We start from the raw sequence: 16695 nt of genomic DNA, 5'->3' as shown, positions 1-16695 counted from the left end.
AATTGGATGCTCCCCTAAGTATATACAAATTTTAAGACTGGAGCCAATATTTATTTAGGAAATGAGACTGCCAGGAACGATTCTGCTGATCTGTGTGCATGCTTTCTGATTACCTTGATGACTTCATATTCTAATCTGGCTTCTTGATCCTAAGTTTTTCTCCTGGGTTTTAGTGGGAAGATGTTAAATACAGCTCTGACCTCCTTAGAGTACTTTTCTTCTTCTGCCATGGCCTCTCTGTCAATTCATTGTTACCTGTTCTTCTGCTTTATTCTTCTCCCCTTATTTTGCTTATTCATGAAGTTTTTTTGTTTCTAGATATTAAAAAATGTTTTTAGTTGAAATAGAAATGACACCACTTCCTCCATTTCCTTCCTCCAGCCTCTCCCAGCTACCCTCTCTTGAATTCCTCCCATGCCACACAACTCTCAATTTGATAGCCTTTTTTTCTTTGATTGTATGTTACATAAAGTCATATATGTATGTATGTGTATGCAAAATAAATGTAACCTGTTAAGTCCATTTTTTTTTTTTTTTTTTTTTTTTTTTTGCTGATTTATATATATATGGTTTCAAGGCTGAGTAGCCGGCATTGGACAGCCAGTAAGGGAGAGGCTACTTCTTCCAGCAATTAAGAAGTTGCCTGTAGTTCTTTATCTCGGAGTGAGATCTCTAAATTTTCCCCTTCTCACATTATTTTGTCCATTGATATTTCTAGGAGAGACTATTTCATGGCTGATTTACTGGTATTCTGGTTCTTAAAATCTTTTCATTCCCTTTCAGTGATGTTCCTTGAGCCATAGATGCAGGAGCTGTGTGATGTAAATGTTATCTGTTGGGCTTGGCTCCCCATAATTGGATCTCTGCATTGTATACAGTTGTTTTCTGCAATGCTCTCCATTTTCTGTAAAGAGTAGCTTTTTTGAGGAGTAGTTGCCACACTTGTCTAGGAAAGGTGATTTACACTTTCAGATTTTTACAGAATAATTATAGATTATGAGAACCTTGAACATAAACACATCTATTAGAATTTCCAGCTTAAATGAGACTTTAGCATTGAAGCTTTTTTTTCTCTAATTGCATTTGCATGCCCTCAGGCATGTTTTAATATTTCATTCTATGCATATGGATTTCTAAATAACAGAGAGGCTGGATTTCAATATATTGTAGTCTTGGTGGTAACATATTTCACAGATCTTCCTGTACTCATTCCATTCATCCCCTACCGTTTTCTTGTATATTTTTCCACCCCCTCTCTCTTTTGTTGTTGTTGTTGCTTATTGTCATGAATGTGTAGAAGAAAGGATTCGATGTTACCTCTTCCTATTTAAGTGATTGATGACAGGTGACTGGCACCTGGCAGTGTTATTCAAGCTTAGCGATTTGAGTCTGCTGACCTCCATTCAGAGTTATAAATTTCTTTGGGAAGAGAAAACCATCATTTGGTTGTATTCAAGGTTTCACAGAGGTTGAATGAATATTTGAGTTCTGAATGTAATGTTTTAGAGATCTTTTAAATACAACTGTACTAAAGAAACTTGGGGCCTGAAAAGGTGAGTGACTTGTCTGTGGTGATCCAGGAAAGAACAAAGTCTTGAGGAGCTGCAGTCTTCTCTTATCAATATTCAATTTTGATTTTTGCCAGTCTTTTAAAATATTTATGTGGAAACTGAGAGGTTTTTAAATAAGGTTGAACATACATTCATAAACTAATGTGTATGTTGTCATGTTTCTCTCATAGTCAAAATGGTTTCAATCCCAGAATACTATGAAGGCAAGAATATCCTCCTTACAGGAGCTACTGGTTTCTTAGGGAAGGTGCTTCTGGAAAAGTTGCTGAGATCTTGTCCTAAGGTGAATTCAGTCTATGTTTTGGTGAGGCAGAAAGCTGGACAGACACCACAAGAGCGCGTTGAAGAAATCCTTAGTGGCAAGGTAAGTGTAGAGGATGATAATTTAGAAGGGGACAAAAGTATATGCTTGTGTATGAATTTTGTGAAGCATCATTAGCTTAGTGTATTGTTTCAGTATCTCCACTGCTCCCCTCCCCCAAAAAAACCCTGGGGAAAAATTGCTAAGTTCCTGCAGTGTGGTAGTGAACTAGAATCAGGAAATGAAAAAAGCTTTCTTTTATGCTAGATCAAATTTTTTATAAGGTTAAACTACTATTATGATTGATATTTCAAGTATGCTCTTAGAATAGTTGAGATGGGTTATTTGTAGCTATCAGCTAGTTTAGTCTTCAGATAACAATAATTAGTTTCTGAAGTACCTACTACCATGCTGTGAGACTATGTTTTAATGTACTTTATAAGTACTAGAATTAGTCCTCATAATAGTAATGGTAGCAGGATCACATTTCCCATTTGGCAGAAGACAGTGGAATCATATAAAGTGTTAACCATTTTGAACCTTTAGAAAAATATTACTAACAAAAACTGGAAATTAGCAAAAAGTAAAACTATTTCAGAATCATAAACTAGTGAATTCCCCCAAAAGGAATAAATTTATATGACATTATAGATAGTAAAGGAATCTGACTGCAGGCATAGTTCAGAAAGGATTTTCACTTACTTATTTAAGCATGAGAATGATACTTGTTTGTATACTTAAATTCTGGGGTTTTTTGTTATTGTTTGTTTTTGCTGTTGCTTTTGTTTTTTTGAGACAGGGTCTCTGTGTAGCCCTTGCTGTCTTGGAACTCATAGATTGTAATTAAAAAAAAAAAAGGCATTAAAAGAAAAACCATATCTAGCAAACCCCTCCACAATTACCAGCCAGATTTTTCACTGTGAATGACCTTCATAGGAGTTTATGGTACTTCTTTGATTGGAACATATTGTCCTGTCATAATATTTCTAAGACCATACGCATCAGGTACTCTTAATTATGTTGCTTTTTTTTTTTTTTTTTTTTCCAAAGCCCGAGATGTAAGTTCCTTTCTCAGAAGTTTAGAAACTATCTTTATACTTTTCAGGTTTTCCAGTTAGTCTATAGTAGTCTCCCTTAGCTGTTACCTCTCCTTTTATTCTTTGCTTCCTTTAAGACTCAGGAGAAAGGAGTCATTAAGAGGCTAGGAGACCACTAGGCTTGCTCTGAGTAAAAACACCTTATGTGTGTTTTGTTGCTTTCTTGGCCCTTTACTTTTATTAGTGTTGGCATTTTACTATGAAGTGCTTGTGACTACTGTGTTTAGTCCCTGTCCCGGTAGTCCTCCTTCCTAGTGAAAGGTTCTCTTTCAGTTTTAAGAAGAGATAGTATAAAGGTATCAAGAGGAGATTAGAAGGAACATTATTGAAGTTGATGCCACCAGTGAGGTATTTATGTAATAATGTCTTAACTGGTAATGAAAGGAGATAATTTATGTTAAAATTTCATTGAACTGTTATGATTTAACCTATACCTAAAGTGTTTTATCCCAAAATATTTGAAAAGGAAACTGAAATATGTTTTTTTTCTTTCTTGTGCTTCTAGTTCCCACCTAATACATATTCCTGGTTCCCAAATGTATAGCATTACTAGTAAATAAATAAAAATGAATGCTTTTTGTGTCAAACCATTCATGTGTTATTCGTGTGAAACTAGTGGAAAGTTTTGTTTTTATTCTTTTTTGGTTTTTTGAAACAGGGTTTCCCTGTGTAGATCTGGTTGTCTCAGAACTCACTCTGTAGTTCAGGCTGGCTTGAACTCATAGAGATCTGCCTACCTCTGCCTCTTGAGTGCTGGGATTAAAGGTGGGCACCACCACCACTCACATTAGTAGGAAGTTTTAAAGCACACTGATTTTGAAACTGAAATAAAGAGCATAGATAGAATATATATACCAAAGGGGCCTGTTAACGTAAGCATTTTCACCCTTTAGCATAATTAACATTTTGGGCTGGATAGTATTTTGTTACAAAGTACTGCTGCATTATTGGGTGATCAACAGCAGTCCTGGCCTTTGTAAATTAGGCCCCAGTTGTAACAAGTATTTCCAGATATCACCAAATGTTTCCTGAGGACCAGAATTGCCTCAGGTTGAGAACCACTGATTTATGGGAATGCCTCAAGGAAAAGAAACTTGATTGGATAGTGTGGATTCAATTAAAATTAGAATAGTTGATTATGGACTGTGGATATAAATACATAACTCAGTCAGTGGTAGAGTACTTGCCTGGAATATGTGAAGAGGCCCTGGGTTCCATCCTCAGCACCCTCCCCAACAAAAAAGGGCAATAGTTGGCCATAAAGTAAGTTTTAAAAGATTCAAAAAGTATCAGTATACTTAAAGTAGGAAGTAATGGGCATACTGTTGGGTTTCAATAACTGGAGAAGATGATATTGAAAAAAGAGATAATGGCTGATAAAGAAGATTTAACCATTGAAGCAGCATGAACTTGTCCTAGGTATAGATTGAGATGTTAAAAAGTACTTGTCTCCCTCACCTAGGCTCCTCTTTCACTGCTTACCTCTTAAATGTTGATATTCTAAAAGTACCTATCATAATCCTTGATCTGGTTTTATTAGGTCCGGTGAAGTAGTTGTACAGCACCCTCTGTTTTTTTGTCAGTTGAATGGTTGTTCTTTAAATTAGATTTGGAAGTAGTTTGTATAGTTTGGATTTGGGGTGCTTACTGCTGTTCCTGTCCGTTCCACTCTCAGGACTTCCTTCAGTTATTACTGTGTGTGGTCAGTAAAATCTATATTGGTTCTTTCTCTCCCTTTCTAAACTCCAGTCCCACAAAACTAAACCTTTATTAGACTTCTCTTCTAGGATATAATGATAGTAATATGTAGTCAACATTCCGAAGTCTGACTTTGAATCTTCAACGTTCTTTATTTTCAGTGTTTCTAATCTAATGACTTTACTCACTTAACAGATATTTGAGATTGTATCTTTCAGGTTCTCTATCTAGGGTTTAGCAGAGTAGCTGAAGTCCTTGCCCTCCTAGAATAGCATTTATCTACCCCATCCCCCACCCCCAAAAAATTCCAAAACAAGTCCAGTTGAGGTTTCTTTCTAAAATGTACGTTTTTTTTCATCCTGTGCAGGAATGATATTCTGCTTTGAAATTTCAGGGTCTTCTCCCTCTCACTTTTGTCCCATCACTCACCCATGTGCCTACATGTTCTGTTGATTCTTCAGGTCTCTGATTCGATGTCATTTCCTCTAAGAACTTTCTGCAACTCTTAACTCCAGGGGATACCACATCTTCTGGCCTCTGTTGGCACTGCACTCCGGTGTATAGACACATACACATATAATTAAACAGTTTTTAAAACCTTTTAAAAGAGTCAAGCAATTAACTGGCAGTGTTGGAGGGCGAGAATATCATTGTCCAGATGTCTGTTTTTTCTTAAACCTGTTTTGAGGCATAAGGCAATCTGAGTAGCCAGCATGGACAGTTAATGTTTGTGCTGCTGACTGCCATCTCTGTTTTCTAGAAGCACGTCTTGAACACTCTGAGTCTCAACTCTATGAGCAATCTTCTATGCCCCATGAAATTTAAAATTTTAAAGTTGGCTGTCCTTGGTGGGGAAATGGTTTGTAATAGCTTTTGGGAAGTAGAAAACACTATCCTAGAATAAATATCTTCCCATTTGATAGCTTTTTGACAGGTTGAGAGATGAAAATCCAGATTTTAAAGAGAAAATTATAGCAATCAACAGTGAACTCACCCAACCTAAACTCGCTCTCAGTGAAGAAGATAAGGAGGTCATTATAGATTCTACCAATATCATATTCCACTGTGCAGCTACTGTAAGATTTAATGAAAATTTAAGGTAAGTACAGATACTTATTAACATTTGAATTTCATACTTACAAATTCCACCTTTTAGTGAAGTTGTTTTGAAAGTGATAGGAAACTGAATTTCAGTGTCCTATGGAAGTTAGTAAGATTCTTTCATTTTTATAATCATTTTGCAAATAAAAGACAGCTAGTATATGCTGATTAGAAAACCTTGCCATGATGTTATAAAATAGGACAGAGGCAAGCAATGGACTGGAAGAAAGCAGAGTGTACTTGGGTAAGAAGCAGGAATAATTACTCAGCTGTGTTGTCTACCTTTTCATAAAGTGTTGTCAGAATTGTCTACCCCAGCAGCTGTTTGCTTCCAGTCTTCACTATGTATTCCAGAACAGTAATCAAAATTAAGCTCAAGTTTTACATACTAAGATAGAAATAACTTTCATGTTATAGTCACCTTGTTTATATTTCAAAAACTCTGCTTTGATAGCATTGTTAAGAGACAGGGTCAAGTGAGAAATAAAGTTTAATTTTAAACCTAATTTGAACTTCAGGATACATCCTGCTTCTAGAAAAAAAAAAAACAACTAATGTTCTAAGTAATTAGTATTTTAAAAATAAAATGAGGGGCTCGAGAGATGGCTCAGTGGTTAAGAGTACTGGTTGCTTTTCCAAAGGACCTGGGTTGATTTCCAGCACTCACATGATGGCTCACAGCCATCTGTAACTCATTGCAGGGGATTGGCTGACGTCTTCTAGCCTCTATTGACACCAGGCACATATGTGGTGCACAGATGTATATACAGGCAAAACATCCATACACATGAACTAAAAAATAAATCTTGTTTTTGTTTTTTCGAGACAAGGTTTCTCTGTGTAGTTTTTGGTGCCTGTCCTGGATCTTGCTCTGTAGACCATGCTGGCCTCAAACTCACAGAGATCCGCCTGGCTCTGTCTCCCGAGTGCTGGGATTAAAGGTGTGTGCCACTGCCGCCCGGCCATAAATAAATCTTCTTAAAAAATAGATGTATATTACATTTCAAATAATGACATTTAATTAATAACACTTATTTTTGATGGTGTGTCTAAAAGACAGTTTTATGTTAGTAGTCTTATACTAGTTTAAATGATTTTTTTTTTGTTTGTTTTTTTTTTGTTTTTTTTTTTTTTTTTTTTTTTTTTTTTTTTTTTTAAGATCATTTTATGTTAATAGTCTTATACTAGTTTAAATGATAAAGCATTTGTTTTTAGGTTTCAAAACTATTGTGAACCCCTTTAAAATGTTCAAAAGGTTAACTCTGACTACAAATGATTTTGTCAGTAGCCTCCATATTTTTCAAACATAGGAGTGTAAGAAAATTCCTTTATATAATTAACTTAAAAAATTTCATATATGTATACTGTATTTACATCATTTCCCCCTTGTTCTCCTCTCCCTAGCCCTTCCTCTATTATCCCTTCTGCCTCTCAAATTCATAGCCTCATTTTTTATGTATACATGTATATACATACACATATATATGAATAAATACATAAACACAACTTGCCAAGTCCATTTAGTGTTGCTCATATTGTGTGTTTTAAGGATTTACTAGTTGGTATTGGATAACCAGTTAGGGAACTCATTCCTGGGAAAGACCAATTCCCTCTCTTTCTCAGCTGTCATGGTAAGACTCAGATTTCCCTTGTGTTGGCAGGTTACCTGGTGTTGTCATTGTTCGGTTTTGTTTAGGCAGCCATATTACTGAGATTTCATGGGTGCAGCTTTCTTCTCATAGCAGACCTCCCAGGCCTCTCTTAGAATTTCTTTGCCCCTCTTTTGTGATGTTCCCTGAGCAGGAGTTAATCAGAGATGTATCAGTTGGGGCTAAGCACTGAAAATTCTTTTTTTTTTTTCTTTTAAACATTTAAGCTTTTCCCTTGCATGTATATTTGCATACAGATCTAACATTGTACTTTAATATTTTCAAGATCATGAATTTACTGTTTGATTTTTATTTTAATCAAGCTGTAGTAGCTTAGGCTAACCTTAATATTATGCTTCTTCTGCTTCAGCCTCCCAAATGCTGGGATTATAGTCATATACTACTTTGCTTGTCTATTACTGATTTTTAGTGGATGCTTTATTTTTCCTTAGAATTCATTACTATAAAATGGCTAGTCTGTAAAGTTTCCCCTTGTAGTTCATGCTTTCATTATTTTCTTTAAAATCAAAAGAAAGCATTTGTACAGTTACATGATATTTAGTGTGTTTTCAGGGGCTGGTGCATAATACAAATTGTGGTATAGTTCTCATTGACTTAAAGGGGGAAACTAGGTGCATTTAAAGGTGAATTTTATTAACAGAAAACATTAATTAGGGTAAAACACATCAAAGTGACCTTTACTGGCAGGACCACAGTATATTACTTTTGTACTCTCCTTGGATTAAGAAGACTACCATTAATGCTAAAGATATTTTTTCATTATTATAATTTCTTAAACTAGAGAGACCATATTGGAAAGCCTAGATGATTTATTGTTTTTCTCCCTTTGTTAAGTCATGAATGTTCACTGCCCTAGCCCTGTCACCACACCATAACTATCTCTATGAGGTACATCCAATGGATGTTGACATCTAAATATTGGTAGAACATTAGACTTGAGCCAGATATTCAGAAAAACTGGAAATAGCCTATAATAGCCACCTAGGGGAAAACTACTTAAAACTAACCATCACCATCCTTTAAGCCACATATATCACATGATATAAAATTGTTACTTCTGAGGGGATGTAGGAGGAGGAGACTCATCATAACACTGTGCCTAGTGCCTTGGGGAGAAACCAAGGTAAACTTGATGTGGACCCTTTCATAAAGTTCCGGAACATATGCTAACTATGTTGATAAAGGACTAAATGTAGGTAGTACTGAATGGCATATGTTGAGAGTTGAGGAGCGAAGCTCATTAATTTTTGGTCATGTTTCTCAAATATTGAAGTGGGGAGAAATTGACAGGAATAAAGGGGTGAGGAAGGAGAAGGGGAATAAGTAGTTGTGTAAGTAGTTGGTCACAGGGTCTTGTAGTCACTAGGTAGGACAGTATCAGCTGTGTAGAGAGGATTATCAAGAGGCCAGAGGCCATCATGAGGTCAAAAACAGTCAGAAGAGAGGGAAGAATAAACAGATTGTTTGGGGAAAGCACATGAGATTTCAGGAATGGAGCAGTTCTAGATGATGAGGCCCCAGGTAAAGAGTATGGAGTCGGTTTTTCAAAAGGAGTGAAGTATAGATTAAGATAAAGGAATGATGAAGTCTAAGTGTATTAGTCTTAGACTTTAAGAATGTAATATGATTAGAAAAAAGCTAGGAATGGCCTGTGATGAATCCTGGTGCTTGTGTGGGCACTTTGTGTTGATGGCTTTTTTTCTAGTTCTGGCTCGCTCTCGTGCTGTGAACTTTTTGTAAGTGTTCCTGTAGGGAAATCTGCCTTTAATAAAAGTATTATTTGCCTCTTTTCACCTCTAAAGAAAACTACAGTAACTGGAAAACATGTTTTAAAATGTAGATTTCTTGATTGTACTTGTTCCTGTGTCTTAAGATATATTTATGATTTCATAAAGCAAAACATGAGAACTTAATTTCTGTTTACTTACTTTCTGGTCTATCATGTAAGGGACTCAGCCTGAAGTTCAACAAAATAGAAACTAGTATTTCTATTGAGTGAGGTTAAAACTAACCTGGCAGATACTAAATTAACTTACATTGTTTTAATATGGCTTCAGGTTTGGGCTCTCAGATACAAATAGAGTAGAGAGACTCAAGGCACAGGAGTGTGCCTCCTGATTTATTCCTCATTTCAGTGACCTAGAAACTCTTGTCACCATCCTCAGGACAGTGCAACAGAATATCCCTTGTGTCTCTTCTCTAAAACATCACTCTCCTTATCCCCATTGTTTTGTAAATGAGAAAGAAAATAATGCATTCTCTATTGCTCTAGTGAGTAGTATCCTCCCTGTGAAAGGTTTTTTTGTTAGATTTCCATTTGAACAGATGTTTTCTCCTTAGTTGAGATTTGGGAAGATCATAAGACCCCCACCTTAGTTTCATTAAAAAAAATTTTTTTTTTTGTCCATAGGATCTCGGGTACAATTAGAAGACAAAATAAAGCCTTAAGAGATCTTTATTTATTTATTTAGCTTTTTCCTTTTATGAGTTACACCTTGTTTCTAGTGACCCAGAACTTTTTGTCCTGTCCTCGGGAGCTTGTAATAAAATATTCTCGGTATACCTCTTCCTGAACAATATCCACCTTGTCCCCATTGTTTTTAGACAGATAGATATCAAAGTATTGCTATACAGTCAAGTAGACTGAATTCTGTCTGTGACATATTTTTTCTTAAACACTGACAATGTGAGCATTTTGCAAAATGCTCAAAGTCATTTTCATTTTTATAAAAATATTTCCCCCCATGATTTAATGTTACATGTTTGTAATTCCAGAATTCAAGAGGTGGAGTTAGGAGGATCATAAAACAAGGTCATACTAGGCAACATAGGAAGTTCCAGGCCAGCCCTGGGCCACATGACCCTGTCTTTAAAATGTTCCTTGGATCTATGTTTGAGCATACTTTTTTTTTACATAATTATGAATATTAATTTAATAATTTTACCTTTTAAGTTTAGCATAGTAATAATTTGCATGCTTCTATTGTTTTTCATAGTTATACTTTTAGTGACTACCTGATATTCTGTAATGTTGATATGTAACAATTTGTGTAGTTTTCACTTGCTATAAAAATTGTAGTTTTTGAAAAATTAGGCTTTGGATGAGTTTTTGCTCTGAAAATTAGATTACTAGATTAATAAATGCATAATTTCTGTAATTACTGGTACTTTGTCCTAGTTTATTTTAGGTTAGTTGTATTAATTTGTAGTTATAACAAGAATGTAATACTCTGCCAGTTTTACCACTTAATAATGTTGAGTGTCCCCCTTCCCCTACTTATTTATTTATGTATTTATTTGTCTATCTATCTATCTGTCTATCTATCTATCTATCTATCTATCTATCTATCTTATTTGAGATTGGATGTGTCACTGGTTTGGGACTCACTGTGTATATATATTATGTATAATATATGTTGAATGGCTAATGTGAACTAATTAATGTGTGTATAACCTCATATAACTTTTCTTGTATTGAGAACACTTTAAAAATCAATGATTTTCAGTAGTCTGATGCTGTGGAATGTCGTTCTGTATGCTGTAAATGTGTGTTGCTCTGATTGGTTGATAAATAAAGCTGTTTGGCCAATGGTGAGGCAGAATAAGGTTAGGTGGGACTTTCTAACTAGAGAGAGGGGGAGGAGAAAGGCAAAGCTGAGGAGACGCTGCTAGCCACTGCCAGAAGAAGCAAGATGTAAAGTACCGGTAAACCACAAGCCATATGGCAAAGTATAGATTTATAGAAATGGGTTAATTTAAGATGTAAGTGAGAAGCCTGAGCCATTAGGCCACATAGTTTGAAAATAATATAAGCCTCTGTGTGTTTATTTGGGTCTGAGTGGCTGTAGGACCAGGCGGGACACAGGAAAACCTTCCGATACAGTCTGGTATATTATTAAGTCCAGTTACCACATTGTACAGTAGACCTCTTGATGGACTGTAGACAAATTGCTAAGCATTTCTTATTAATAGAAAACACAGAGCCAGATATAGGGGTGAAAACCTGAGAGAGATCAGAGGAATAGGAACAGGCACATGCTAACCTAACCTTACTAACTCTGCAGCTTCCAAAAAGCGAGATACTTTCTGTCTACCCACGCCTAATACACCTTGCTCTTCTGCCATCTGATTTGCTTTTAGCTGACAAGGAGGCCATACCCTCGTCTGAGCCTAGCCTGATTCCACAGCTTTGTTCATAATCCTGTTTTACATCACAGTGTGTGCTTTGTTTTTCAAATCCTATATTGGAGTTTATTTTATAATCAGAAAATTCATACATAGTTGGTAAAAATGAATGTTCTTCATACTGAAATAACATACACTAACTCAAAGCTAAAGGAGAAATTGCAAATTAACTGAAAAATGTTTCTTTCTCTGTACTTACCTAATGAAATTCAGATTTGGTTTTTAAATAGGTTAAAGAAAAAAAATATAGATTTCTAAGTTTTCATTGTATCTTTCTTTTACAGAGATGCTGTTCAGTTAAATGTGATTGCTACACGACAGCTAATTCTCCTTGCACAGCAAATGAAGAATCTGGAAGTGTTCATGCATGTGTCAACAGCATATGCCTACTGCAATCGAAAGCATATTGATGAAGTAGTTTATCCTCCCCCTGTAGATCCCAAGAAGCTGATTGATTCTTTAGAGTATGTTTGAATTTATACACATTGCTTTTAATCCTAAGAATTTAGATCCAAATTTATCTTTTTTCCCCTCAGTGCTATGCACATACATGTGCGTGCATGTATTTATCTCTTCTTATATTAAACAATTGACTCCTTATCTTCTGCCCTATTGTACAGGTTTATGTCTGTTGATGAGATCAATATAGAGTTTTCCTTTTGGGTCAGGTAATTATTGGAGGAAGGCCTCTGAATAATTTATCCATGTGCTAGAAGCTTTGTTTTTTAGATAGTCATTTCTAGCTCCTATGGAGACCAGAGACCAATGGCTGCTTAACCACAAGGTTCTAATTCACTAAAGGACCCCCTCCCCTGCAATATACAATACATATAGAGAGGCCTTTCTTTTTAAGAGAATCAGAGGAATCCTAGTCCTTTAATTCATACTCCTAATGTTACCATCTTTCTAAGGACAAGGAATCCCATCAGCAGTTGTTATAGGAAGTGTTTGTATTTGGTGGATGTAGAGGATTATGTGAAATGTGTATAACACAACTTAGCCTTTACTTGCCTTTTGGTCTGGCTTTCTTACCATATGAGCTCTTTTCTTTTTTTTGGACTACAATTATAGAAGCATTCCAACAACCATTACATCTTTACATATTTGTTTGTTTTCAAAAAGTGTCTCTGTGGGCTTTTTTCATATAGTTTTTGTTTTTCCTTGGTCCCATCTTTCCTCACAGATAATTTCATTTACTTTTGATTCCCACCATCCCTTGATTTTTCCTGAAATAAGCACACATAACCTTTTAAGAAAGGCTTTTCATGATGAGGAAATAGATTGTAAGAAAATCAATACCATAGATGACTGAGGCATTTCTTGTGAAAATTACCCACTTTTGATTTATGACTCAGTTTCACAGATTTCCTAAATATATACTTCATTTCCTCACAGGTCAATAAAAGTGTTTATGATTCTGGAGAAAAGAGAAGTTAATGAAGCTTATTACTTTTTGGCTTCTTAGTTTTGGCTTATGCAGGCATCTAAGGAAATGAGAAGCGCTTGTAACTTAAATCTTTTTTCTCCTTTCCTAGCTTTCAAAGGAATCTGTCTAGTAAATGATTTGTGAGCTTACTGTATAAACTCAGTAGAAATAAGGTTTACTGGCCTGAGTCTTCCTTCAGGGTTTTTGTTTTTTTTAGGCGGGGCAGGGCACTTATTTTCCCATCTATCAACTACCCATCCTCTCTAGTTTTCAAAACTCAATTTCCATTGTAGTTTTTTTTCAAACTGGATAGCTATTTGCCTATAGTTTAATGTTCTTACTCTTCTACATACACAAAGTACTTCCTTCCATACGTGGGAGCAATTTAATCTTCCCTAGTTATTATTATGGGTATCATCAGATTGTGACATGCAGAATCTAATTGAATTCTTAGTCAACATAAAGGACAAGTTTCTGGAAACAGAAACATAATACCTTAGAGAAAAATGAGGAAAGACCACTGACGTTACTTATTTGGTCTGGTCCTTTTGCAGGTGATTTTCAGAGATGCTGAGATCATTAAAGAGATGACTGAATTGTAGATTCTTAATTGAATTTTCATAACATGCTTCAATATTTTTATTAATCCTAGTGTTTATATATCTCACTTGAGGTTATACAATTCCAGTGGTTCATCTTAAATATTTAAATTATTAGACCTTTTATATTAACTGTAAATATATGTAAACAGCAAAGTATGTATTTAACCTGTTACTCTCTTAGATGGTAATACACATATATGTAATTTCTAATGAAACATTTGAGACCTGATATATTTTGGAATTTATTTGGAAAGGAACTCTATTGTAAATACTATGTGATAGTGAATTACTTCATTTTGGTTTTTAAAAGTATCCTCAATCAAAGACACACAAAATATTGAATGTTTAAGCTGAATGATACTTTCTGAATACCCTTAATTGGTTTAGGTTAGTTAAGTTTGCTGTCTAACATATAATTTATGAAAGGACCTTTGGTTCTTATTTGAATAGGAGTTGCAGATAGTGGACCTATGATGCATATTTAAAGACACTACCTTTTTTTCCCCTTTAGTAGAAGTTACTGTGAAAGACAGATGTGGTGGCACCTGGCTTTAATCGCAGCACTTGAGAGGCAGAGGCAGGTGAATTTCTGAGTTCAATGTGAGCCTGGTCTACAGAGCAAGTTTCAGGACAGCCAGGGCTACACAGAGAAACCCTGCCTTGAAAAAAGAAACAAGAAAAGTGAAGGGTTATTGTGAAACTGTTTAAATCAGAGCAACAGATAGGGTTGTGCAAAGTTCAATTAAGTAGGTTTTTAATCTATGATAAAATGTTTGTAATTTTTTAATGTAATTTGTTTGTTTGCCAGATGGATGGATGATGGCCTAGTAAATGATATTACACCAAAATTGATAGGCGACAGACCTAATACATACATATACACCAAGGCATTGGCAGAGTATGTTGTACAACAAGAAGGAGCAAAGCTAAATGTTGCCATTGTAAGGCCATCAATTGTTGGTGCCAGTTGGAAAGAACCTTTTCCAGTAAGCTCTTTAAAATTGTTAAATAATTGGGATTTAGAGTTTTAAGTTATAAATGTATAGAGTGAAGATGTGATTTAAGAGCTGTGTTATGTGCTGAATATGCTTTACCATGGCAGAGCTGATGAGCATAAGAAGTATATTACACTTTTATCTCTAAGGTGCTTCTGAGTATATGGGATGTAAATTAACAGTTTTAAATTCTAATTGAAAATCAGATCAAAAGTTCTGACACTGTGTCTTCAGTAAAGGAGACCATGATTTCATCTGTTTTCATTGCCAAATGTGAGTCATGTGTAAAGTGTATCTTTCCATGTGTAGATTACAAAGCTGAGAAAAGTACAAGAGATTTCTTTGGTAACTTGCTACTAACATAAACAGGGAAACAAGGTGTTAGGATACTTTTTAAATCCTCAGAATAAGAGAAGGCAGAAACAAAAGCCAAAAAGTAAGCTGATTCAGGAAAAACAAAACAAAACAAAAAAACCCAAGGTCTGTATAAATAGCAGTAAGTGATAGCCTGCCCTTTTGTTTTGATAATTACTCTCTTGTCTTCTGATTTACTTACTAAATTTGAGGAACACGTATCATTTTCTCTTAATTAAGATATTGCATTAATAGTATAAAATCAAAGGTGAACAGGCTTAATTTAGGAAAAGCTGTGGAAAGTATACACTGCTTTTTTCCCTTTGCAGAGATTTAGCAGAGCTGGGTAATATTTTAAAAATACTTTTGAGACACTTTTGGGAACTAAGACCAGTATTCCTCAAGGAATGTAGATCTTTCTTAGACTTTGGGAAAAAACTACAAAATGTGTTTGGAGTTAGCACTTTCAAATAATAAATTTACTTCAATGTTAGTTTTAACCTCTTCTTTTTTTCCTTCAATTCTTGGCGTTAGGGATGGATTGATAACTTTAATGGACCAAGTGGTCTCTTCATTGCGGTAAATAAACTTTTTGATTTACTTCTTTTATAAAAATTCCTGTATCTTTGTACATATGTGTATGTATACATGTTTTGGCTATGTATCTTAAGTTGTTGTTTTTAATTTCAAAAAAGGCAGGGAAAGGAATTCTTCGAACAATGCGTGCCTCCAACAATGCCCTTGCAGATCTTGTTCCTGTAGATGTAGTTGTCAACACGAGCCTTGCTGCAGCCTGGTATTCTGGAGTTAATAGGTATATGAGGCAACACTGTTGCTTATTAACTCTGTAGTGACTGAGAGGGAAAAGGAGCTTCTGATGTTAATCCCTTAGTCCTGACTGTGGTAAAGTGTCCTATTAGGATATAGGAAATACCACTGTCCTAAGACACTGTCTGTACAGTGGAGGCAATAACATATGGAACCATCAGTGGTAATAAATAAATAATGTATTTACAGAGATTACAGGTTTGTTAGGAACTAAAAGTGTGTGTGTGTGGAAGGGGTGTGGGGATGGTCCCTGAACAATGATTTAAGCCAAACTAAAACAGTACAAACTTAACCATGGCACACTAGCTCAGCTGTAATAATTTCTGAGCATCCTTTTATGGTAATAGTAGTATTTGTAACCAAAGCCTAAACATTTAAGAAATAATCCGTTCAGGGTCCTTTTAGTATGATATGGAAAAGGTATTCCACATCATCATGTCTTCCTACTTTGATAGTACATAATACTTAGACACTTTGACTTCCTCTTACATTTCTTTGCTTTCATCTTTGTCTTTGCAGACCAAGAAACATCATGGTGTATAATTGCACAACAGGCAGCACTAATCCTTTCCACTGGGGGGAAGTTGGTATGATTTTATCTCTGATTTTGAATGTTAGAACATAAAGCATTCACTGAGTTTTTAATGAGCCATTAGGGCCACTGAGTTACAAAGTTATTCTTATTTTAGTTGCTGTGTGAGAATAGCTACCTGTCCTGCCTTGTGGTCTACCTTTAACATTTTACAATAGAATATATGTCCCCACTCATCTAGTGGGTCCCCAGCTGTTCTCTTGTCTTCTGCAACACCCTCATAGACTACCTGTGGTTTGGGGACAGTTCTTTTTTTCTAACTAATTAGTACACTC

The 16695-nt window shown here is 35.3% G+C and overlaps 1 protein-coding gene across 8 annotated transcripts in view; it reads left to right on the top strand.

Annotated features, from left to right (window-relative positions):
- Far1 (fatty acyl-CoA reductase 1) overlaps positions 1–16695 on the top strand; it is a 58191-nt gene that overhangs the window by 23913 nt on the left and 17583 nt on the right. For all 8 annotated transcript variants that reach the window (XM_037211371.1, XM_028875873.2, XM_028875874.2 and 5 more), the window contains 7 exons: positions 1742–1935; positions 5591–5766; positions 11908–12087; positions 14460–14637; positions 15535–15579; positions 15696–15814; positions 16348–16415. In XM_037211371.1, the coding sequence (XP_037067266.1) occupies positions 1747–1935; positions 5591–5766; positions 11908–12087; positions 14460–14637; positions 15535–15579; positions 15696–15814; positions 16348–16415 (955 nt within the window). In that variant the 5' untranslated portion in view covers positions 1742–1746. The remainder of the gene's footprint in view (positions 1–1741; positions 1936–5590; positions 5767–11907; positions 12088–14459; positions 14638–15534; positions 15580–15695; positions 15815–16347; positions 16416–16695) is intronic.

Source organism: Peromyscus leucopus, chromosome 1, assembly GCF_004664715.2.
Source record: "Peromyscus leucopus breed LL Stock chromosome 1, UCI_PerLeu_2.1, whole genome shotgun sequence".
NCBI lineage: Eukaryota > Metazoa > Chordata > Mammalia > Rodentia > Cricetidae > Peromyscus > Peromyscus leucopus.
This window is presented reverse-complemented; position numbering and strand designations above follow the sequence as displayed.